This window comes from Dendrobates tinctorius, unplaced genomic scaffold (assembly GCF_039654945.1).
Source record: "Dendrobates tinctorius isolate UK_male_01 unplaced genomic scaffold, ASM3965494v1 ptg000112l, whole genome shotgun sequence".
NCBI lineage: Eukaryota > Metazoa > Chordata > Amphibia > Anura > Dendrobatidae > Dendrobates > Dendrobates tinctorius.
In genome coordinates this window covers 1,548,673-1,573,368 of record NW_027361780.1, presented here as the reverse complement: position 1 = coordinate 1,573,368, position 24,696 = coordinate 1,548,673, and the positions used below count along the sequence as shown (strand labels likewise).

General features: G+C 46.6%; 1 protein-coding gene across 3 annotated transcripts in view; it reads left to right on the top strand.

Moving 5' to 3' along the window:
• NF1 (neurofibromin 1) overlaps positions 1-24,696 on the top strand; it is a 419,128-nt gene that overhangs the window by 44,302 nt on the left and 350,130 nt on the right. For all 3 annotated transcript variants that reach the window (XM_073589728.1, XM_073589727.1, XM_073589726.1), the window contains exons 4-11: positions 956-1,146; positions 2,274-2,380; positions 2,508-2,575; positions 10,238-10,313; positions 10,553-10,710; positions 10,903-11,076; positions 16,206-16,334; positions 18,391-18,465. In XM_073589728.1, the coding sequence (XP_073445829.1) occupies positions 956-1,146; positions 2,274-2,380; positions 2,508-2,575; positions 10,238-10,313; positions 10,553-10,710; positions 10,903-11,076; positions 16,206-16,334; positions 18,391-18,465 (978 nt within the window). The remainder of the gene's footprint in view (positions 1-955; positions 1,147-2,273; positions 2,381-2,507; positions 2,576-10,237; positions 10,314-10,552; positions 10,711-10,902; positions 11,077-16,205; positions 16,335-18,390; positions 18,466-24,696) is intronic.

Here is a 24,696-nt window from a genome sequence, read left to right as displayed (position 1 = left end):
GGTACGTGTGCACTTAGCCTTATTATTGATCTCTCGAGATATATACACTCTCTCTATAGACACACCCTCAAATAGCCACATTGATGGGGAAAAAAAAGGCTTCAAGTGCAACTGTAGAATTGGATATAAATGTTGGCTTTCATGACAATTTTATTGACAAGAGACACATGCATACCACAGCGGAGTAAAGTGTCACTGACTGAATTACCTTAATGCCAAAAGAAACTGTTGATTGTTATCAACTACTTGTTAAATAAGCAAAGATCCCGGGGAGGGTAAAGACACCCATTAGAGTTGAGCAAAATAATTTACAAGACCCTGATCCAGCAACCATGTTGGTGGTCTGTGGTTGCCATACCAGAGCTTTGCTGACGTCACCTGTGCCTCTTCTGATTAGTATACTCAGTGGGACATCATACCTGTGTCATGCTTCGATTATGTGGCACCTGGCCTACTAATCGGAAGAGGCACTGAAATTCCAGCAGGTATTCGTGTGCCCTGCTAATCAATTTACTCCACGCTTATGTCCCTTGATCACAATGTGCCTTCATAGGTTTTAATATTGTGGCATATTACTCCATCCATTTGTAGTCTAACTCCAGACCTGATGAGGGCAATATCCACTCATTAATAGCAGATCATGAGTTCTGAGTGGAGATTGCTGATTGGGCTTGAAGAGTCCTGAGGAGAGAATTTGCATATTCCCAGTGCCTTCCGGGATAAGTGAAGAGTTGTTGATTGGGCTTGTGAAACTAAGCGGTTTTAAAGCCCACCATTTGTATATGTATAACCAAAGTATAAGGCAACGAATATCGTTACCAGATGTTGTTCATTTTACAAGTTTCATGAGTGATGAATCAATTTGGAAAATTTGCTATCTTTGGTTTTGCTATTAAGTCCTGTAAACACATACTTACTCATTTGTTTCACCACAAGAACTTTTTTCTCTTTTCAGCAACCAAAAGACTGTATGCGATTGGACGAGACGATGTTTGTGAAGCAGCTGCTACCTGAGATTTGCCATTTTATTCATACCCATCGAGAGGGCAACCAGCATGCTGCCGAGCTCCGGATTTCTGCATCAGGAGTCCTGTTTTCGTTAAGCTGTAATAATTTCACTGCGGTTTTCAGTCGTATTTCTACAAGGTGTGAGATTTTTCTAGTGAAGTTTGCAAAAATTAATGTGAATTATTACATAGGGAGATAGGAATGATACATTATTGTGTTGGTAGGAGTTTGTCCTGTTTAATACTTTACTGTTCCATACTCGTTTCTCCTTGGTTCAGTACTGCCTCTCTGCTGTTGCACCAATCTTTAACAGGCTGCAGCAGTAACATTATGTCAACAGTGCTAGGCAATCCTTCGTGTTGTATAAATTTGCGTCATCAGTGCTTGCATTCTAGTATACTGCGCCATCATTGCATGCGCTGTGCATACATTTCTTATGTATCTATCTGGATTTCATCTAGTTTTGGCTGACATGCCCAGGCCATCAACATTAGCTAACCGGCTCATGCTCTTATTTCCTGTGTTTGTACGTGTGCACGGTCGGATAGATCCACGCTTGCGCAATATTGACTGCGTGTGCGCCGTGTTCGCCTACTCGTGTTTTCACAATGAGGTATACTGTACTAGCTGGGTGATGGCCTTTACTAGCTAGACTCCCATCTACTACAGGTGCTTACCTCTGAAATGCATTTACTAGCTGAATATACAGACATTTTCCCTTTTCTTCTGAGTGCTCTCAAGTACCAGTAACCATTCATTTAATTTTATATCCGATATATTTGAGCTCTTGTCTGATTTTCCTTACACTTCCCCTGATGAAGCTGCAACATGCAGCGATACGCTTGGATTGTATTTCCCACTGACAGCTAGGCTGTGTTTCAGATCACACAGATAACTTGCTGCCGCTCTCCTAGTAAGTACAGACTATTAGAAGCACCTCCATTTCCCACCAAAATTTTTTGGGAAAAAGTGCGTCTTATAGTCCGAAAAATAAGGTATGTTAAATAATTTTGTGACGGGGATGAAATTTAGTGGAAATGTTTTTTTGTGATTGTTACTTTTCATGGCAATTAATCACTGCAGTTTTCTGCAATTCATCTGATCACGCTTGCCATCTAGAGTTAATACAAAATGGAACTATAAAAACTGAATCAGCAAAGGTAAAAAAAAACAACTAAATTTGTGTCCAATGTTTGGGCATGACTGTACATTTTGGGGACTTCTGTGCATTTTATTGCAAATTTGCATTTTTTTCTTCTGTAAAGGCTACAAGAACTGACAGTTTGCTCAGAGGACAATGCTGATGTTCACGATATAGATTTGATACAGTACATCAATGTGGACTGCGCAAAACTTAAAAGACTTTTACAAGGTTAGTGGAATGGGGTCTCTGTATGCCATTGATTCCCGATAGTGTGCTATTTTGTCCCATAAGGCGATGCAGTTATGTGATAAACTGTTCTGGTACAGCCTCGATAACTTAATTTTTAATTTTTTAGAGACCGTCTTCAAGTTTAAGACGCTGAAGAAGGTGGCACAACTGGCAGTTATCAATAGTCTTGAAAAGGTAGATTTTCTAATGTTATTGCTATGGTCATTTCATGAATTGTTCTTTATTTTTATCATGATGCAGAAATGCAATGTTAGGCTAGTTTCACACTAGCGTTTTTGAGCGCAGCGACGGCCTGCGCACGGCCGCCGCTAAGCCCCGCCCCCTGCCGCGCCTCCGCCGGTAGCTCCGCGTACCGACGCATGACGCTGCATGCGCCCTGCGTCCCCTATCTTTACCACTGGGGGCGCAGGCCGTGCGCAGTATGCGTTTGGCGGCGCATGCGGCTTTTTGACGGTGCGCCGGCGCAACCAAACTGCAGCAGGTTGCGTTTGGCGCAGGTCGGCGCACCGTCAAAAGGACGCATGCGCCGCCAAATGCATACTGCGCACGGCCTGCGCCCCCAGTGATAAAGATAGGGGACGCAGGGCGCATGCAGCGTCATGCGCCTGTAGGCGGAGCTACCGGCGGGGGCGGGGCTTAGTGGCGGCCGTGCGCAGGCCGTCGCTGCGCTCAAAAACACTAGTGTGAAACTAGCCTTAAGCAGACTATGAACATTGAACCCGCAGGTTTTCACAAGGCTAGACGAATATTAAGGGCCTGTGCACGTTGCAGATTTGTTGCTTTTTTTCCTATGCCGATTTGTCACAAAACCTGAAGGATACCCTGACTCCAGCAAAGTGAATGAGAATCCTGAAGCCTCATGCACACTTTGCTTATTTGTGACTTGCAGATTTAAATTTGCAGCGTGTCAATTACTCTGTCGCCTTATTGGGGGACACAGAACCGTGGTGTTATGCTGCTGTCCACTAGGAGGCGACACTATGCATAATCTGAAAAAGATTAACTTTGTCTCCTCCTCTGCAGTATACACCCCTGGACGGCGTCAGCCTTCTCCAGTTTTTGCTTAGTGTCGCAAGGAGGCACACCTTTTTCTTTTTTTTTTTCCTTTCGTCGGAACAGATGAAGAAAAGTGGGTCTCCAGCGAGACTCCCGGCATGGCTCCTTCCTTGGCCTCCTTTTTAGGGGTGCCCAGTTGAAGTGGAGATGGCGGTTCCCCATGTCGCTCCTTCCCCAGTCCCTCGGGTACTGGTCCGAAGTTGAGACCCCCCCCCTCCTTCCCCAACCCCCTTCAGGGTCTGGGTTGAGGTTGAGGCAAGGATGAAGACCCCCTGACGGTGACAGACGCACCCTCCCTAATCCCCCGCAGGGGGCATTAGGTTGAGACGCCGCAGGTAGGGTCGGAGTACAGACAGCATTCTGCACCAGGGACCCCAGACCAGCCATGGGATCCTGCTGGGGCCGGGGGAGGGTGCAGGCAGACGTGGCACAGCAGAGACAGGGCTTTCTGCGCCCCTGCCTCTGCAGCAGCAGTGGCTCCATGGCGCTCCGGGGACCCCCCACACAGGAACCGCTAGCCCTGCTGCCCCCACCGCTAGCCAGTCGCCCATTCCGGGGGGGGGTCCGGTGCAAATCCGACCCCCTCCCGGACTACCGCGCCACTCTGGAGCCCTCCTGGTCATCAGGCCTCTAATTCAGACCGCGGATTCGGCCTAGCCAAAGCCGCCGCCTTTTCCCCGCGATTCGCCCCGCCCCCCAGATGACGATAATGACACTGCAGTGTCACAGAAGGGGCGGATCGAGGCAGGAAGGGCGCGCTTTTACATAGCTCAGCGCGCCCTTTTCCAGCTCTCTGCCCCCTTCCCTCTCCACCTCAGAATCCGGTGGCCATCTTGCTGCACCTGAAGGAAGGCAGCACAGCAGTCTCTGGGGGGCACAGTACGTGGGGCTTATCAGCGCTGGACCTAAGGGGAGCACCGGTGGGGTAAGATCACAGCTGGGTTCTGGTACTCAGCTGTGAATTCCTATAACCTATAGCGCTCTCCTCCTTTCCTCTGCGTAGATACCCCTGTAGGGCCTCTATTAATCAGCCTAGGTACTATGTCGGGCTCAAGGAAAAGAACCAGGCAAGACTGCTTTTATGCAGTCTGCACAGCCTGCAAGGTCACTCTCCCCAGCGGCAGCACGTACCCGCACTGCCGAGACTGTACCCAAAAAACCGGAGCAGAACCCCAAGAAGTCCCTACCAACGCTTCTGCGACCGCTACTGCGCCGGAATGGGCAACTCAGATGTCGCAGTCTGACACAGTCTATAGATAACCTGACCTCCACATTACTGCAGGCTCTGCAGGGTCATGTCTCGGTTATGAACGTTACCCAGCAAAGGGACGTCCGGTCTCACGTACAGGGCGCTTCCGACAGTTCGAGGCGTAAGCGGACCCACAGGTCGCGTTCATCTGCGTCCTCACATAGCAATAGGTCTTCCCCCTCCAGGGAGAGACACAGTGGCTCCAGGTCACCGAGGCCGTCCCCTGATAGGGAAAGACAATGCGGATCTCCACAACGATCCCAGACCAGAGAAAACCTCCGCTCTAGTTCGCCCGCTAGGGAGCTCCTTAGTGATGCGCAAGACTCAGAGGGCATATGTGACTCCAACTCGGATAACGAAACAGAGACCGCTCTGCTCCCTTGTCCCCCTGGCAATACTGCGATAGTTGAGGATATCGTCTCTTCCATCCTTCGGGTGCTGGACATTTCAGATCCAACCCCGGATGCACCAGAACACAAGATTTCCTTTGAAAGTGTTCAGAAACCATCGAAGGTCTTCCCTAATCACCCGGAATTTCAAAAAATCCTTTCTAAGCATTTTTCGCAGCCTGAGAAAAAATTTGCCAATCGCAAGTTATTTGGAAGCAAAGTACCCCTTCCCACAGAAAGACACCAAGGATTGGACAGATCCGCCTGAAGTGGACCCTCCAGTCTCTAGACTAGCAGCACAAACGCTTCTCTCGCTGCCGGACAGTTCAACCCTCAAGGACACAGCAGACAGACAGGTTGAACGCATGGCTCGTTCAATCTTTGAAGCGGCAGGTGCCTCTCTGGCTCCCGCATTTGCATCAGTTTGGGCAGCCAAGGCCATCATGGCCTGGGCTGATCTCTTGCAAAAGGGCCTTCAAGCCTCAAATCCTCAGCTGGCGGACCAGGCGGTGCAAATTGCAGTGGTGACAGATTACATGGTCCATGCAGCGTTGGACTCTGCAAGAGGGGTAGCGGCAATAGCATCAAACGCCATCACAATCCGGCGTATTCTCTGGCTAAGAGAATGGAAAGCGGATGCGGCCTCAAAAAAGTCCCTAACAAATCTCCCGTACTTCAGTGGCCGTCTTTTCGGTGAAAAGCTGGATACAATGATATCCAATGCTACTGGGGGCAAAAGTACTTCCCTCCCTCAACTAAGACCAAAACGCACGTTTAAAAGGCGTAATCGATCTCGTTTCCTATCCTTTCGGAATTCTTCAGGCTGGTCCGTCTCACGCCCAGCACAAAACCGTAGTCGTTCCCCCCACAGGGACAACACACGTGCGGCACAGAGGCCGGACAGGAACTGGCAGTCAAAGGTAAGCCAAGCGAAATCTAAAGGAGGAAAACCTCAGACTTTTCCCTCAACTTGACTCATGCCCTCCGGAAGACACCCCACTTTTAGGCGGACGACTGCTACTCTTTCAGCAGGTCTGACTGCCTTTTACAGACAAGTGGGTCAAGGAAATAGTGTCTTCAGGATACAAAATCGAGTTTACTACCAGCCCACCGCACAGGTTTTTTCCCTCTGTCCCTCCAAAATCCCCGCTCAAAGCTCAGGCCTTCCGTCAAGCGGTTTCTTCCCTCCTGCAAGCAGGAGTCATAGTGCCGGTCCCAGCAGAAGAGCGCTTCCGAGGGTTCTACTCCAACCTGTTCGTGGTGCCCAAGAAAGGAGGCAGCGTCCGACCCATACTAGACCTCAAGCAACTCAACAAGTATGTTCGAGTTCGTCACTTTCGCATGGAATCCCTCCGGTCAATCGTTGCGTCCATGGAAAAAGGAGAATATCTCGCCTCCATAGACATACAGGACGCATACCTGCATATACCGATTGCTCCCGCCCATCAGAGGTTCCTCAGATTCGCAATCGACCAAGACCATTACCAGTTTGTGGCCCTCCCGTTCGGTCTCGCCACGGCTCCCAGAACATTTACAAAGGTCATGGCATCTACCATGGACGTTCTGCACTCCAGAGGCATAGTAGTCGTTCCATACCTGGACGACCTTCTTATCAAGGCCCCCACCCTCAAGGACTGCGAGGTCAACGTCTCGCTCATGATCGACACTCTGAGGCGCCTGGGATGGTTAGTCAATTTACAGAAGTCCTCGACTACCCCGAGTCAGTCTCTGACCTTCCTGGGGATGTTATTCGACACCTCCAAGGGTCTGGTGATTCTCCCCAGAGACAAGGCACTGGCTCTCCGTCTGGGAGTTCACACACTCCTCGGCAAGTCCCCCAGATCTCTCCGGTATGCCATGAGAGTACTTGGCAGGATGGCAGCAGCAATGGAGGCGGTACCGTTTGCCCAGTTTCACCTCAGACCCCTTCAACTGGCCATCCTCAAGTCCTGGGACAGGAATCCGTTCTCCCTCAACAGGAAGTTCCGGTTATCAGCAAAAACCAGGAGGTCCCTGCACTGGTGGCTCGAGCCAACCTCGCTTGCAAGGGGAAAATCCTTTCTCTCCGGTCAATGGAAGGTTTTGACCACCGACGCAAGCCTTATAGGTTGGGGCGCGGTGCACCTGCATCACAGAGCGCAAGGCAGGTGGTCACCAATGGAAGCGACCATGCCATCAACATCCTGGAAATTCGGGCCATCTTCCTGGCGAAGCCTTCCATCACTTGCTAGCAGACTCTCATATCAGAGTACAGTCGGACAATGCCACGGCAGTGGCATACGTGAACCATCAAGGCGGCACCCACAGCATCCAGGCGATGACAGAAGTAACACGTATCCTACAATGGGCGGAGAATGCGAGGTCGGTACTCTCTGCGGTCCACATTCCGGTTGTGGACAACTGGGAAGCCGACTATTTCAGCCGACAAGGAATGGACTCGGGGGAGTGGTCTCTCCATCCTGAAGTTTTCTGTCAGATCTGTCATCGATGGGGCACCCCGGACGTGGATCTAATGGCATCCCATCTCAATGCCAAGGTTCCCAATTTCATGGCCAGGACACGCGATCCGCGGTCGCTCGGAGCAGATGCCCTGGTTCAGGACTGGACCCAGTTCCAGCTTCTGTACATTTTTACACCTCTTCCCCTGATCTCCAGAGTCCTGAGGAAGATCAAGCAAGAGGGAGTTCCCACCATCCTGATCGCTCCAGACTGGCCCAGGCGTACATGGTACGCCGACGTCGTGCAACTCACAGCAGACGCTCCCTGGCGTCTCCCCACACGTCCCGACCTTCTGTCACAAGGCCCGTTCTTCCACCAGAACTCAGGAGCTCTCAATTTGACGGCGTGGCCATTGAGACCTGGATTTTGTCCCAAGCAGGTTTTTCACCGGAAGTTGTTAAAACCATGATCAGGGCTCGAAAGCCAACTTCAGCCAGGATTTACTATCGTACCTGGAAGGTTTTCTTCACATGGTGCGAATCTCGTGGGCAGATCCCACTCACCTATTCTCTTCCAAGGGTCCTCAGTTTCCTTCAGTCAGGCCTGGACGCCGGGCTATCCCTGGGCTCGCTGAAGAGCCAGGTGTCAGCGCTTTCTGTGCTCTTTCAGAGGCGTATTGCTAACAAGCCGCAAGTGAAGACTTTTCTCCAAGGGGTTTCCCGATTGGTTCCCCCCTACAAACGTCCGTTGGAGACGTGGGACCTCAACCTGGTCTTGACAGCACTACAGTCACCTCCTTTTGAACCCCTTAAGGAGGTCTCACTCCGCTTTCTATCACAAAAAGTGGTTTTCCTGGTGGCGATCACCTCGCTACGCAGGGTGTCTGAACTTTCAGCTCTTTCCTGCAGACAACCCTTCCTGGTTTTTCATCAGGACAAGGTGGTTCTACGTACAGTCCCATCCTTCCTTCCGAAGGTTGTGTCCAGCTTCCACCTCAATGAGGAAATCTCACTACCGTCCCTTTGCCCGGCTCCCGTTCATAGGGTGGAGAAGGCTCTGCATACGCTTGACCTTGTCAGGGCATTGCGTGTTTACGTGTCTAGGACTGCTCCTTTCCGGAAGTCTGATTCACTTTTCCTTCTTCCAGAAGGCGTTCGCAAGGGCTTACCGGCTTCCAAAGCCACCCTTGCTAGGTGGATCAAGTCCACCATTCAAGAGGCTTACCGCCTCAACAATTCTCTTCCGGCTGGTATCACGGCACACTCTACACGGGCGGTAGGGGCCTCTTGGGCCATTCGGCATCAAGCCTCGGCACATCAAGTGTGTAAGGCAGCCACTTGGACTAGCCTGCACACATTTACAAAACACTACCGAGTGCATACCCAGTCCTCAGCGGATGCGAGCCTGGGTAGACGGGTCCTGCAGGCGGCAGTACCCCAAGTCTAGAGGACTGTCAGCACAATATTCGTCCACTGCTTCCCACCCAGGGACTGATTTGGGACGTCCCATGGTTCTGTGTCCCCCAATAAAGCGACAGAGTAAAGGAGATTTTTGTGTACTCACCGTAAAATCTTTCTCTTAGCCTTTAATTGGGGGACACAGCTCCCACCCTGTTGCCCTTGCGGGCCGTTGTTATGGTTGGGTTCTCATATTGTTGTTTGAGCTCGTTTATAGTAGCCGCCTTACAGGCATGGTTATGTTTCTGGTATTTTCCTCCTAATGCTTTTGCACAAAACTGGAGAAGGCTGACGCCGTCCAGGGGTGTATACTGCAGAGGAGGAGCCAAAGTTAATCTTTTTCAGATTATGCATAGTGTGGCCTCCTAGTGGACAGCAGCATAACACCACGGTTCTGTGTCCCCCAATTAAAGGCTAAGAGAAAGAGATTTTACAGTGAGTACACAAAAATCTCCTTTTTTCAGCGTTTTTGCTGCAGATTTCATTCGTACTACTGAGTGGTGAAAATCTGAAATAAAAATGCTTGCAAAAAAGCATTAAAAAATGCACATTTTTGTCTCTGCATTTTTCTTGCCAAGAGATGCAGATATTTCTGCACCAAATGCGTAACGTGTGCACATACCCTTAATGCCTGTTGGTGTTCATCTGACATTGTCTGTGAGATATAAGGGGGGTTGTGTGAAATTTTCCAGTTTGTTTTTTTGTGTGCTGTTCCAATACGCACAAAGGAAATAAATGTGTATAATAACATGTGTAATTGCAATCAGTTTCTGGGAGAAACACTTCATTTTCTGGAACAATTTAAAGGGTGCCAATACTTTTGGCCATGACTTTAGATGACCAGTTCCTAGGATAGGTCATCAGTATCAGATTGGCGGAGGTCTGACACCTGGCACTCCCAATTATCCTCTCTGGCAGCACCTGGATGTAACAGAATTTAGTTAATTGAGGTGGTGAGAACTGCAGCTCAGCTCTGTTTAAAAGGGACAGGAGCTGAATTGCAGTACACCCACCACCTTAGCTGATAACGGGTAGGGGTGGCAGATTTCACATCCCTACTGATCCAATTTTAATGAGCTATTCTAATCCCTTTATGAAGCATGATTTGTAATAGTTTGTCTATTACATTGCTTTTATATTCTTAACTCGTGCTGTGGCCTAAAGCAGGCTGATTTCATTATTGTCACTGTAAAGTGATGTGACTTCCTAACAGGTCAATTTTATTAGCATTTCATGCATTTTGCAGGCATTCTGGAATTGGGTAGAAAATTATCCCGATGAATTCACCAAATTGTACCAGAGACCGCAGACCGATATGGCAGGTAAGACTTCATAGAAAAATGAATTTACACACAAAACACATCTAATTTTCACAATTGTCAGCGAATCTGTTTGATATAATCCGATAAACTGTTGGTCGTATTCTGAAGTTTATTGTGGAAGAGACTGATTTGAAGCCTGTTTAAACTTGTAGATTGGCATACACACATGGTCTGATTTTATAGGTTTATGTGCACTCTGATTATGGAAATAATGTTTTTGTTACTTTGTGTTCCTCCAGACTGTGCAGAGAAGTTATTTGATCTGGTGGACAGTTTTGCTGAAAGCAACAAGCGAAAAGTAGCTGTGTGGCCCTTACAGATAATACTCTTAGTACTTTGTCCTGAAATTATCCAGGATATTTCTAAGGAAGTTGTAGAAGAAAATAAAATGAACAAGGTAAGTGGGTGCAACCATATTCCCATGTTTATACTACAAGTTTCAAATTAAAGCTCATACCTCATTTTCCATCCATCTTATTTCTTTTTGCATTAAACTGTTTAATCCCTCTGGTCACCTCTGCATGCATGCAATTAATTAATTGTAAACTGTAATTTGTTACTTTAACACAAATGAAAACTTTATTTGCAGAAACTGTTTCTTGAAAACCTCAGGAAAGCTTTAACTGGGCATGGAGTAGGAAAACCACTGACTGAGAGTGCTGCAATTGCTTGTGTCAAGTTGTGCAAGGCTTCCACATATGTCAATTGGGAGGATAATTCGGTCATATTTCATCTTGTCCAATCTTTAGTTATCGACTTGAAGGTAGGTGTGACCCTACTAGTGTGTAAAACACAAGCCGCGGAGACACCATCACATGTTTCTCAACGCAAGCAATGACTGGCCAGGTCTTTCCCCGGGAAGGAACAACCATGGGAAGGGCAGTCTCCAATGAAGGAAACCACCTATGCCAAAACATGGTATCCATCCACAGATAGCTGTTTTGGGGTATTGCCCCTCATCAGTGTGGAGTAGGAAACTGGCCAGTAGGAGCAATGTCTAGTAGAAGACTGTGAAAAATGAGGATGAATGAACTCATGGAGATCAACATCCAACAATGCGGAGACACCATCACATGTGATGTCTCCGCAGTGTTGGATGTTGATCTCCATGAGTTCATTCAACCTCATTTTTCGCAGCCTACTAGTGTGTGTAGACTTGAGCGATACTTTTTGATATTGCGTGGCACGATTGTCAACACGGTCACAGTTCGGCACACGAAATCGACATGACTGTCAAGAACCTGCTGAATTTTTGTTCCCAAGTCACATGTTGTACCACACACCTTTCTCCTGTGAACGCTGGGTACCGGATGAGTTGCTTGTGGCAAGGAGTGTCCGCTGTAGATCTACGTGCTTGCCTTGACCGTGTTGCTGAGCAGACCTAATACTGACGTTCATAAAAGACTTCTATGGGCTTCTATATTTTGGTATTATAGTGTAAGCTATTGACTGTCAGGTTCAAGTCTTCAAAAAAAAATAATTAAAAAATGTAAATATAGAAATACAAAATTGAATCACCTTATTACTCTGTCGCCTTATTGAGGGACACAGAACCGTGGGTGTTATGCTGCTGTCCACTAGGAGGCGACACTATGCATAATCTGAAAAAGATTAACTTTGGCTCCTCCTCTGCAGTATACACCCCTGGACGGCGTCAGCCTTCTCCAGTTTTTGCTTAGTGTCGCAAGGAGGCACACCTAAGAGTTTTTACTCTGTTTTTTTCCTTGATTTTTTTTTCAACGGATTACAGATGAAGAAAAGCGGGTCCCCAGCGAGACTCCCGGCATGGCTCCCTCCTCGGTCCCCTATTAAGGGGTACCCGGTTGAGGTCGAGACGGCTATTCCCCATGTCGCTCCTTCCCCAGTCCCTCGGGTACTGGCTCGAAGTCGAGACCCTCCTTCCCCAGTTCCCTTGGGCTCTGGGTTGAGGTCGAGGATAGGATGAAGCCCCCCTGACGGTGACAGCAGCACCCTCCCTAATCCCCCTCTGGGGGCATTAGGTTGAGACACCGCAGGTAGGGCCTGTATCAGGCACCATTCGGCCACTTACAAGTCCAGGGACCCCAGCCCAGCTGCGGGCTCCTGTTGGGACCGGGGGATGTGCAGGCAGGCATGGCACTTGTCAGAGACAGGGCTCCCTGCGCCCCTGTCGCTGTGGCAGCACCAGCTGCATAGCGCCTCAAAGGGACCCCCCACAGGGCCCAGGTGGCGCTCATGTCCCCACCGCTAGCCTGCCGTTCAATCCGGGGGGGGGGGGGGGGGGGGGTCTGGTTTGAATCCGACCCCCCCCCCCCCCCTGGACAACCGCGCCGTCCTGGAGCCCTTCTGGGCATGAGGTATCAAATTTAGGCCGCGGCTTCGGCCTAGCCGAAGTCGCCGCCCTGTTCCCGCCCCCGACCCGCCCCCCAGATGACGAAAATGACACTCTGCAGTGTCATAGAAGGGGCGGATCGAGGCAGGAAGGGCGCGCTTTTACATAGCTCAGCGCGCCCTTTTCAGCTCTCCGCCCCCTTCCCCCTCCACCTCAGAATCCCGGTGGCCATCTTGCTGCAGCAGGAAACATAGCTGACAGCCATACAACAGTCTCCGGGGGGCACAGGACTGTGATTTGTCGGCGCTGGACTTAAGGGAACACTGGTATGGGGTAAGATCACAGCTGGGTTCTCTTTACTCAGCTGTGCATTCATATTACCTATAAGTTCTCCCCTTTGCATAGCCCCTGTAGGACCCCTGCTAGCCAGCCTCTGTGCATGATGCTGGGCTCAAGGAAGAAAACCAGGCAAGGGCATTCTGCACAGCCTGCAAGACCACTCCCCAGGGGCAGCACGGACCCACACTGCCGGGACTGAGTCCAAAACACTGGGTCAGAACCAACGCTTCTGCGTCTTCTTCCATACCGGAATGGGCTACTCAGATGTTGCAGTCTATAACACAGTCCATACATAGCCTTACCTCTACACTACTGCAGGCTTTGCAGGGTCATGTCTCGGCTATGAACGTTACCCAGGCCACCGGCCGTTCTAGGCCGAGCGTGACTGCATTCGTCAGGTGGCGGCTGCTAAGCAGCTTGAGCCTTGGCCGGAACCCAAATGGGAGACCAGCCGCGCTAGCAGGTCCGGGGTCATGCGTTTAAATCTCGGGGACATGCCACTTCCGACAGTCTCAGACGTAAGCGGACCCACAGGTCGCATTCATCTGCGTCCTCACATAGCACTCGGTCGTCCCCCTCCAGGAAGAGACACAGTGGCTCCAGGTCTCTCCATCCCGAAGTCTTCTGTCAGATCTGTCATCGTTGGGGGACCCCGGACGTGGATCTGATGGCATCCCATCTCAAGGCCAAGGTTCCCAATTTCATGGCCAGGACGCGCGATCCGCGGTCGCTCGGAGCAGATGTCCTGGTTCAGGACTGGACCCAGTTCCAGCTTCTGTACATTTTTCCACCCCTCCCCCTGATCTCCAGAGTCCTGAGGAAGATCAAACAAGAGGGTGTTCCCACCATTCTGATCGCTCCAGACTGGCCCAGGCGTACATGGTACTCCGACGTCGTGCAACTCACAGCAGATGCCCCCTGGTGTCTCCCCACACGTCCCGACCTCCTGTCACAAGGTCCGTTCTTCCACCAGAACTCAGGGGCTCTCAATTTGACGGCGTGGCCATTGAGACCTGGGTTTTGACCCAAGCAGGTTTTTCACCGGACGTTGTTAAAACCATGATCAGGGCTCGAAAGCCAACTCCAGCCAGGATTTACTATCGTACCTGGAAGATTTTCTTCACATGGTGCGACTCTCGTGGGCAGATTGCACTTCCCTATTCTCTTCCAAAGGTCCTCGGTTTCCTTCAGTCAGGCCTGGACGCCGGGCTATCCCTGGGCTCGCTGAAGAGCCAGGTGTCAGCGCTCTCAGTGCTCTTTCAGAGGCGTATTGCTAACAAGCCGCAAGTGAAGACTTTTCTCCAAGGGGTTTCCCGATTGGTTCCACCCTACAAACGTCCGTTTGAGACGTGGGACCTCAACCTGGTCTTGACAGCACTACAGTCACCTCCTTTTGAACCCCTTAGGGTGGTCTCACTCCGCTTTCTATCACAGAAAGTGGTTTTTCCTGGTGGCAATCACCTCGCTACGCAAGGCGTCTGAACTTTCAGCTCTTTTCCTGCAGACAACCCTTCCTGGTTTTTCACCAGGACAAGGTGGTTCTCTGTACAGTACCATCCTTCCTTCCGAAGGTCGTGTCCAGCTTCCACCTCAATGAGGAAATATCACTACTGTCTCTTTGCCCGGCTCCCGTTCACAGGGTAGACAAGGCTCTGCATACGCTTGACCTTGTCAGGGCATTGCGTATTTACGTGTCTAGGACTGCTTCCTTCTGGAAGTCTGATTCACTTTTCCTTCTTCCAGAAGGCGTTCGCAAGGGCCTACCTGCTTCCAAAGCCACCCTTGCTAAGTGGATCAAGTCCACCATTCAAGAGGCTTACCGCCTCAACAATCCCCCCTTCCGGCCGGTATCACGGCGCACACTATGCTGCCGGTAGGGGCCTCTTGGGCCATTCGGCATCAAGCCTCAGCACATCAAGTGTGTAAGGCAGCCACTTGGACTAGCCTGCACACATTTACAAAACACTACAGAGTGCATACCCAGTCCTCAGCGGATGCGAGCCTGGGTAGACGGGACCTGCAGGCGGCAGTACCCCAAGTCTAGAGGACTGTCAGCACAATATTCGTCCACTGCTTCCCACCCAGGGACTGCTTTGGGACGTCCCACGGTTCTGTGTCCCCCAATAAGGCGACAGAGTGAAGGAGATTTTTGTGTACTCACCGTAAAATCTCTTTCTCTTAGCCTTTAATTGAGGGACACAGCTCCCACCCTGTTGCCCTTGCGGGCCGTTGTTACGGTTGGGTTCTCATATTGTTGTTTGAGCCTGTTTATAGTAGCCTTTTTTTACAGGCATGGTTATGTTTCTGGTATATTCCTCCTAATGCTTTTGCACAAAACTGGAGAAGGCTGACGTCGTCCAGGGGTGTATACTGCAGAGGAGGAGCCAAAGTTAATCTTTTTCAGATTATGCATAGTGTCACCTCCTAGTGGACAGCAGCATAACACCCACGGTTCTGTTTCCCCCAATTAAAGGCTAAGAGAAAGAGATTTTACGGTGAGTACACAAAAATCTCCTTTTTCCCCCCATTCAAAATAAACAATAAATATGTAAATAAAACAATGTATGACTTCACTGCATCTGTAAAAGCTCAATTTATCAAAATATAAAATTAACCAATCTGATTGGTAAGCCCTTGAAACAAAATAAAATAATAAAATCTAAATGGCACAAGTATAGTTGCTCAACGTGCAAAAAAATAAACATTCATAAAGCTCCATTGATGAAAAAATTAAAACAAAAACTTAGGTCAGAAAAGACTGAAGCTTTATTTTAACTTTATTTTATTTTGAAGTTTTATTTTAACAAATTTCAAAAATTTTTTTTTTTTACTGTTATGCTAATGAAAAAAGCTATACATTTGATATTGACTTAATAGCACTGATTAGGGAATCCTACTGCCGGGTCATTTTTACCTCGCTATAAATGCAAAAAACGATTGTGGAATTGCATGTGTTTTTTTGCGCAATTGTATTGTAAAATGAATGGTGTCTTTCAAAAGTACCACTCGTCCTGCAATAAACAAGCCCTCATACTGCTGTGTGGATGGAGGAAAAGAATTGTCTCTTGGAAGAAGGGGAGGGAATGACTAAGGTGCAGAAATACAGAAAAACTTTTGGCTGAGAAAGGGTTGTGTATTTATATGGATGTATAGATGTAGATGGATGTGTCTGTATGTTTTTCGCAGTCGTTATTTACTACTTTGTGATTTTCTTGTATAACGTTTACATCTTGTCGTCTTAGAATTTGCTGTTTAATCCCAGCAAACCTTTCTCTAGAGGAGCTGGAAACCAGAATGCAGATGTGGATCTTATGATCGACTGCCTTGTCTCTTGCTTTAGGATCAACCCTCACAACAACCAGCATTTCAAGGTATGCTTGCTGGGAAGTTTAGTCCCTTAGATATTTTGAAACATGCAGAGATTCATTATCTTTTTAGTAAGCTCTAGTGATGAGTGAATGTGCTCGGATAAGGTACTTTCAGTCTTCGCACCTGCATCTCGTGGCTGTTGAACAGCCACAACTGAGGCAGGGATTGCCTAACAATCAGGCCATCCCTACATCTGTTGTGGCTGTCGAAGAGCTGCGGGGTCTAGAACATATTTTTCAAGCATGCCAAAGACACTCGGTTATCACACAAGCATGCTAGGATAACATCTTATCCAATCTTCGTTCGCTCATATGAAGTATGTTGATGTCCCTCCCCCTTTCCCCTTGCAAATAGTCTCCAGTATCTTTAATTAAAAGGATTTCATTGTTTGAATTTTTTTAATCTATATAAAGCTGAGTGTATGTATGTGTATGTATCAAGACACGCCCACTCCGCATAGCCACAGGGAAAGAGCCCCTGGTCCAGGGACACCCAACAACAGTTGTGACACACAGCTTGACCTCACATACATTGCACACACAGCTCTGCTGCAAGGACCCTCTAATCCCATGTATACGGGGTTACTATACTTCCCCTAGTGATGTTATATAAGAGCCTGCTCTGTGACACAAGCTGACACTTCTACTCCAGCACAGCCCTGCGTCTGACTCCTCCTCCCAAGCATGTGACTAATCACATGATCGTGACATCACAGGCAGGGAAGAGAGGAAAAAAGCAACAGGCGCAGGGCGGTGCCATCCTCTCTGGCAGCAGTGACGACCCCTCTCTGGAGTTTCTCTGTCTTCGCTGCTCGCTGCCACCAATGTGCTGATAGGGACATAAATCCCAGAAACTCTCTGGACCCGGGATTGGGTCTGTGCACCAGCTGCTGGCCTGGCAGGAAGGAGGAAAGAAAAAACCCACCTCACACAGGTGGAGCCCCCCGCTGTCAGTCTGCGCTGGAGGAGAGCAGTGACATGAACACATGGCATGGAGGGGACGAAGCAGTCCTGTCTGTCCGGTGACTTCCTGCCACTGTGTATATAAAAGCTGTGCTGCCGAAAAATGCTGTGTATAAAGGAGGAGCGTGAGGTGCATGAGGAATAAGGCCCCTTAACTGCCGCTGTTATTTTTAATAACTAACCACAGGTTACTATGCCCGGTCAACGCCGGGCTCTTCAGCTAGTTTTATATAAAGAATAACAATTGTTTTATTTTTAATAAATTAATATTGCAAATGAAGATACGAAGCTTCATAAAATGTCTTATTTAAAAATGTTTTTTTTCTATTTCTTTTACTGATTTACTCTGTCTACTGATACATTTTTTTTCCTGGGGAAGTACAGATTCTCAGCAAATTTACTGATCAGATTACACTTATCTGCTCATAAAAGTCTATGGAGGGGGGAAGATAAAAGGAGGTAGAAGCAGACACAGATATGGTGCCAGTTCATTTGATTGGAAGGCTCATTTTTCTGCTGCAATTTAAAGTGTTATTCCTCTTTCTGCCTTTCATGGTGGAGGTGTCACAAGCTACTTATAGGTTCTGGTTACAAGTAGTGGGGCAATGAAACCAGCCCATAACCCACAGAAAGAATAGGAGTTGCAGAAACAAAAGTGGCAACCTTTGGGGTCCATCTTTCTAAAAGGGAAAAATATCTATAACTTTTCTAAAATTTTGTTTCAGGTTTTTTCCCTTAATAGCCATGATTTAAGGTGGTGGTGTACGAGATGCTTGGCACAGTGGTGTTGGTGGCTATTTTATATTTTGTGCCGAATTCTATATGCCAATTTCTGTTTCAAAGTTAAAGGTTTATAGGTTTCATAAAAATATCTAGTTAGCCTATTACAGGCATACACTATGCCCCATAGATTGCAGTCTTGAGAAGTGCCGCTGTGTGAGCTGTCTGCACACATACATTTGTGTTCCCCAAGAACTCTGCCCCAGGACAGAATTTAATGCATTAATAGTTAATGTAAAATGACTTATTGATCTGTTTAATTATGTTTGAATGTTTGTGCAGATTTTTTAGTTACGTACTTTCACTAACTTTACAGATCTGCTTGGCGCAGTCCTCGCCTTCAACATTTCATTATGTGCTAGTGAATTCTTTGCATAGAATTATCACCAATGTAAGTATTTATATTTTTATTCGGTCACAGAGAAATGTTTGGGTTTTCCTGACTTAAGTGTTCTGTTTTCCCAAAACTGCAGCCTTTAACCATGGGATTGGAAATGGGTATCTAATAGCTGTGGGACTCACAATTGGCACCCCTCATGGTAGCAAGAGCAGGGGTCCCACATCTGCTCTTTTATTGGAGTGGAATGCCCAGTGTTGCTCTTCTCCAGGTGAATGGACAGGGACAGATAGTACAGCTCTTGGTGATCATCTTTAGTTTAGTGATCATTGAATAAATGGCACTGTGCAGAGCGGTGGGACTGCCTATTACCAACTATCCTGATGGAGGACAAGCAGTCAACTTGTGACATCCTTTTTAATGTAGGTAAATGAAGTATTGAAAAATTCTACTACTTTTTTGTGTGTGAATTAAGCACTCTAAAAGGGGGAGTCTTTCAGCACAACATTATTGTTCAGTGACAGCACCTAGTAAGGGACATAGCCCTAATAAAAAATGTTAATCTTATAGTCCATACCTATTGCTGCCTTTGCCAGAAATTGTTCTTTATTCAAATATGCTAATTAAGTGCTTGGTGCACCCTTGTTGTGGCCAAACAGTTGCGTTGCACAGATTGGCAGTGCTGGCTTGAAAAAATGGATGAGGGAAGATGTCCTGAACTGTGCAGCCACATCAAGAGTGCACCCAAGGTGCCGTAGGGGCATGTTTGAATAATAATGTTGAGTGAACATGCTGAAATAAGGTGTTATCCTAGCATGCTCGGGTGCTAACAGAGTATCGTCTGTGTGCTGGAATACTACGTTCAAGTGGCCACGGCTGTTCGACAGCTGCGACGCTTGCAGTGATTGCCTGTCTGTTGAGCAACCCCTGCATGTGTTGCAGCTTTCCAACAGCCGCGAGACATGCAGCCATGACTTGAACAAAGTATTCAAGCACGCATAAGACAGCCGCGAGACATGCAGCCACGACTTGAACATAGTATTTGAGCACGACAAAGATACTCTGTTGGCACCTGATCATGCTCTGATAACCTTATCTGAGCACGTTCACTCACATATACACACGCACATATATATGTGTGTATATATGTGTGTGTGTGTGTATATAGCCTCAATTCTCCGAGGTATGGATTCATACAAGGTGTGAATTGTTTCCAAAGGAATTTTAGCCCATTCTTCAGTTAAAACACCCTCCAGTTCTTTGAGCGACGATGGTGGCGGAAATCGACGTCTAACTTGAATCTCTAAAATCGACCATAAATGCTCAGTAATGTTGAGGTCTGGGGATTGTGGGGGCCAGATGAGATGCTCAACTTCATTAGAATGTTCCTCGTGCCATTCTTTAACGATTCTAGCTGTGAATTGGAAGCTGTGAAGTATGAATTGGTGCATTATCATCCTGAAAGATGGTGTTCCCCTCTGGGAACAGTGCTTGAACCGTAGGATGCACTTGGTCGCCCAAAATGCCTAAATAATCTCGGATGTTAATTCTTCCATGAAAGGATATCATTGGCCTGGCGGATCTCCACAAAATAGCACCCCAGATCATCACAGACCCTCCGCCATGTTTTACTCTTGGGAGAAGGCAGTCTGGATGGAATGCTTCTTTCGGCTGTCTCCAAACGTACCCTCGGCCGGAGGTCGGAAATAGGATAAACAATGATTCGTCTGAGAATATCAAATGTTTCCACTGCTCGAGGGACCTATTCTGGAAGTTTCTACACCACTCTAAATGCTTGGAAACATTTGTCATTGAGAGCAGCGGTTTTCTAATTGCAGCCCTTCTGTGGAATCCAGATTTGTGCAGCTCCTGACGAACAGTTTTTGTGGAACTGTGTTCTGTAGGTGTTCATTGAGCTCAGCATTGATTTTCCGAGTTGTGGTCTTATGATCCTCTCTCACAATTCGCCTTTAGAGTCCGACGGTCTCTCTCAGTCAACTTCGACTTTCGGCCGGACCTGTGCTTTGCGGCGGACGTTTTTCCTTCTCTTTCAAACGCAGTCATTACTTTGAAGACAGTACCTCTTTACACGCCAAGCATTCGGGCACTTCTGTTACGCTAGCACCTGCCATAAGAGCACCAACTATTTGGCCTCTTTGAAAATCTGAGAGGTCTGCCATCGGTATCAGGTTCTCATCAATGTTCTTACAATTCTGCAAAACAAACATTTAATTTACATACACATCACATAACACAAATAATCAACTACAAAACATTACCATATGTCACGGTTTGCATGTTTATAACATGTTCGAAGATTATGATGCCAAAACGTTAGGTGTTTCCATTATTTTGGCCAAACCCTGTATGTATATGTGTATGTGTGTGTGTATATATATATGTGTATATATATATATGTGTATATATATATATATATATATATATATATATATATATATATATATATATATATATGCATATATACATACGCATATATATATGCACACATATATGCATATATATATATATATATATATACACGCACACATGTATATGCGCACACATATATATATATATATATATATATATATATATATATATATATATACACACGCACACATGTATATGCGCACACACATACACTCACTGGCCACTTTATTAGGTACACCATGCTAGTAACGGGTTGGACCCCCTTTTGCCTTCAGAACTGCCTCAATTCTTCGTGGCAGAGATTCAACAAGGTGCTGGAAGCATTCCTCAGAGATTTTGGACCATATTGACATGATGGCATCACACAGTTGGCGCAGATTTGTCGGCTGCACATCCCTGATGCGAATCTCCCGTTCCACCACATCCCAAAGATGCTCTATTGGATTGAGATCTGGTGACTGAGGAGGCCATTTGAGTACAGTGAACTCATTGTCATGTTCAAGAAACCAATCTGAGATGATTCGAGCTTTATGACATGGCGCATTATCCTGCTGAAAGTAGCCATCAGATGTTGGGTACATTGTGGTCATAAAGGGATGGACGTGGTCAGCAACAATACTCAGGTAGGCTGTTGCGTTGCAACGATGCTCAATTGGTACCAAGGGGCCCAAAGAGTGCCAAGAAAAAATTCCCCACACCATGACACCACCACCACCAGCCTGAACCGTTGATACAAGGCTGGATGGATCCATGCTTTCATGTTGTTTACGCCAAATTCTGACCCTACCATCCGAATGTCGCAGCAGAAATCGAGACTCATCAGACCAGGCAACGTTTTTCCAATCTTCTACTGTCCAATTTCGATGAGCTTGTGCAAATTGTAGCCTCAGTTTCCTGTTCTTAGCTGAGAGGAGTGGTACCCAGTGTGGTCTTCTGCTGCTGTAGCCCATCTGCCTCAAAGTTCGACGCACTGTGCGTTCAGAGATGCTCTTCTGCCTACCTTGGTTGTAACGGGTGGCAATTTGAGTCACTGTTGCCTTTCTATCAGCTCGAACCAGTATGCCCATTCTCCTCTGACCTCTGGCATCAACAAGGCATTTCCGGCCACAGAACTGCCGCTCACTGGATTTTTTTTCTTTTTCGGACCATTCTCTGTAAACCCTAGAGATGGTTGTGCGTGAAAATCCCAGTAGATCAGCAGTTTCTGAAATACTCAGACCAGCCCTTCTGGCACCAACAATCTTGCCACGTTCAAAGGCACTCAAATCACCTTTCTTCCCCATACTGATGCTCGGTTTGAACTGCAGGAGATTGTCTTGACCATGTCTACATGCCTAAATGCACTGAGTTGCCGCCATGTGATTGGCTGATTAGAAATTAAGTCTTAACACACAGTTGGACAGGTGTATCTAATAAAGTGGCCAGTGAGTGTATGTATATATATATATATATATATATATATATATATATATATATATATATATATATATATATATATATATATATATATATATATACAGTGTGTGTATACACACACATATACACAAATACATACACACACATATACTCACACATGTACACACACACCCCAGAGCCGCCATGACTTTTAACTGCTCGAAAAATATTAACTTTAATTGGAAAGGAACAGCTTTTTTACCTGCCCATTTTAATTTGGAGCATGGTTTTTATGATGAAATAGTTGTTCTTGATCGATGAGCAATAAAAAAAAAAACCCTTATCAGTCTGCAGTCTTTGTCAGAATTTTTCCTTATGGTTTTACCCTTAAATCCCATTGAGACATGCTGGTTTTGGCCAATTAACAAATGCTTCAAACTGATCGGTTCTCCTTGGCTGAACCATTCACACAGGATAACTAAACCAGTATAGGATATAACTATCATTAATACAATTGTTCTGGCCCCTTACATCATGTGGTTATGTACTGCTGGTGTAAATAATCCCATCACTTGATCATTGGGTGATCAGCGTATTGTGTACACTAGCTGAAAACTGGGAACAAAGGTTCTTATGAGTGAACGATGGTTATCCGACCATCCAAATTAATCTTTTGTCCTGCTGTCAGCTGAGAAGTTCATAGTGTGTATAATCTAGGCAATGCTGAATACCTCTGATTTGCTACAATGTATCTGGAGTTCAGACTGTCTAGCACACAGCTACAGTCCATCTGGATACAATTATATTAGTTCATTCAGTAATTAAAGGGACTCTTTTCAGCACAATGTGACTGTTCAAACCAAGTGCAGGCGCTCCGTGTACCATGGTGTGGCTGAACATTTAAATACACCTATCAACCTGCTTGTTTTCCCTTAATCTCCACCCCTGCGCTTCTCTTGTTTGTCAGCTCTGGCATCATAGAGCTAGAGAATGGTGGAGATGGATCAAAACCAAGCAGGTGGGAAGATGTATTTAAATGTTTGGCCTCACCATGAGGCACCGAGTGCCTGTACTAAGTTTGAACAGTCATTCTTTGTGGACAGTCCTTTTAAGCTTGATTTATTCCAAACATGCCTTGCTTTTTTAGGAATGGATATTTACTATGTTAGATCATGTGCAGTCCAAGTAATAGGAATCAGAGGAATACAATCAGCTTTTTGATACCTGCTCATTATCTGGATGTTCCCAGAGGTGTCAAAACCACCAGTTGGTGCCATAACAAATACATACCATGAATATTTAGATACCAGAACATTTTTTAAATGATTCCAATTGAAAACGCATACATGATCTAACACAGAAACGTAATATTTTATAGGGTTGGGGGATCGTTTGTCATTTTCTCATCTTATATGAAAAATATGCTCAGCAGTTGTGAGAACATTAGTCCAATGTCCTTTGTATGAATTAAGCATTGATCATGCATGGTCAGTAACTCTGTTAAAGGGGTATTCTCAAATTATTAAAATGCTTTAGACACCTTGAAAATAAGCAAGTTTGCAATTGACGACTTGCTTTTTCAATCTGCTGTCTTTTTCCTGCAATGAGAGCTTTTATCTTACATAGTGCTAAGCTTCCATGGCACTCTGCCATTAGTGCCTATCCAGAACCTGGCCGAGTGTGCGCAGCAGCTGTATTCGAGGTGAAGAGTTAAATTCTAACATACCTGCCATCGCTCTCCAGCGATATGACTTCTATACTTGTTATCTACTCTCCTCCATCCTCTTCCCTCTCAGCTCCTGACAAGCTCCTCATGTAAATCTTGCAAATTCACCAGCCTTCACCATTGGCAGCTTTCAGAGCAGGTCTCTTTATCACAGCTCTCACTGAGCTGTGTGCTTGTTCAAATGCCCCTTTATCTCTATAAAATCATAGTGATAAGAGTGTAGACTCCAGAACAAACCACTTTTAGCTGAATGTGTTATAGCAGAACTTGTGCTGAGCTTCCTAGTCTAGTAATACTACAGCACTGCTACTCACCAGAACTGTCACTGAAGGAGGTGATCTCACCCTGCCAGAAAGCAGGGGGTAAGGAGACTGCATAGTTATGAGCTGCTCAAGAGACAACTTCAGAATACCCCTTTAAATCTATTGAACTTTCAGAAATATTTCCAGCTTATCACTAATGGATGGAGCATTAGCAGTGACTGTGCTTGATTCATCGCTCTATTCCAAATGTGGTACACAGCAATCCTGCCCATCATGTACCCTGTATTTTGTTTGATGCTATCCTTGTGCTGGGTTCTTAATAAGTAGAATAAGATTTTTGTACAAGGCTCTTCAGACGGCGTTCTATTGCTATGTTATTGGATCTCTTAAACCTTCTTTTTATAGAAAATGATATAAATTTTCTCCCTCAAGCAGACTGTTGTGGATTGCTTCCCCTAAACCTGGTGATCT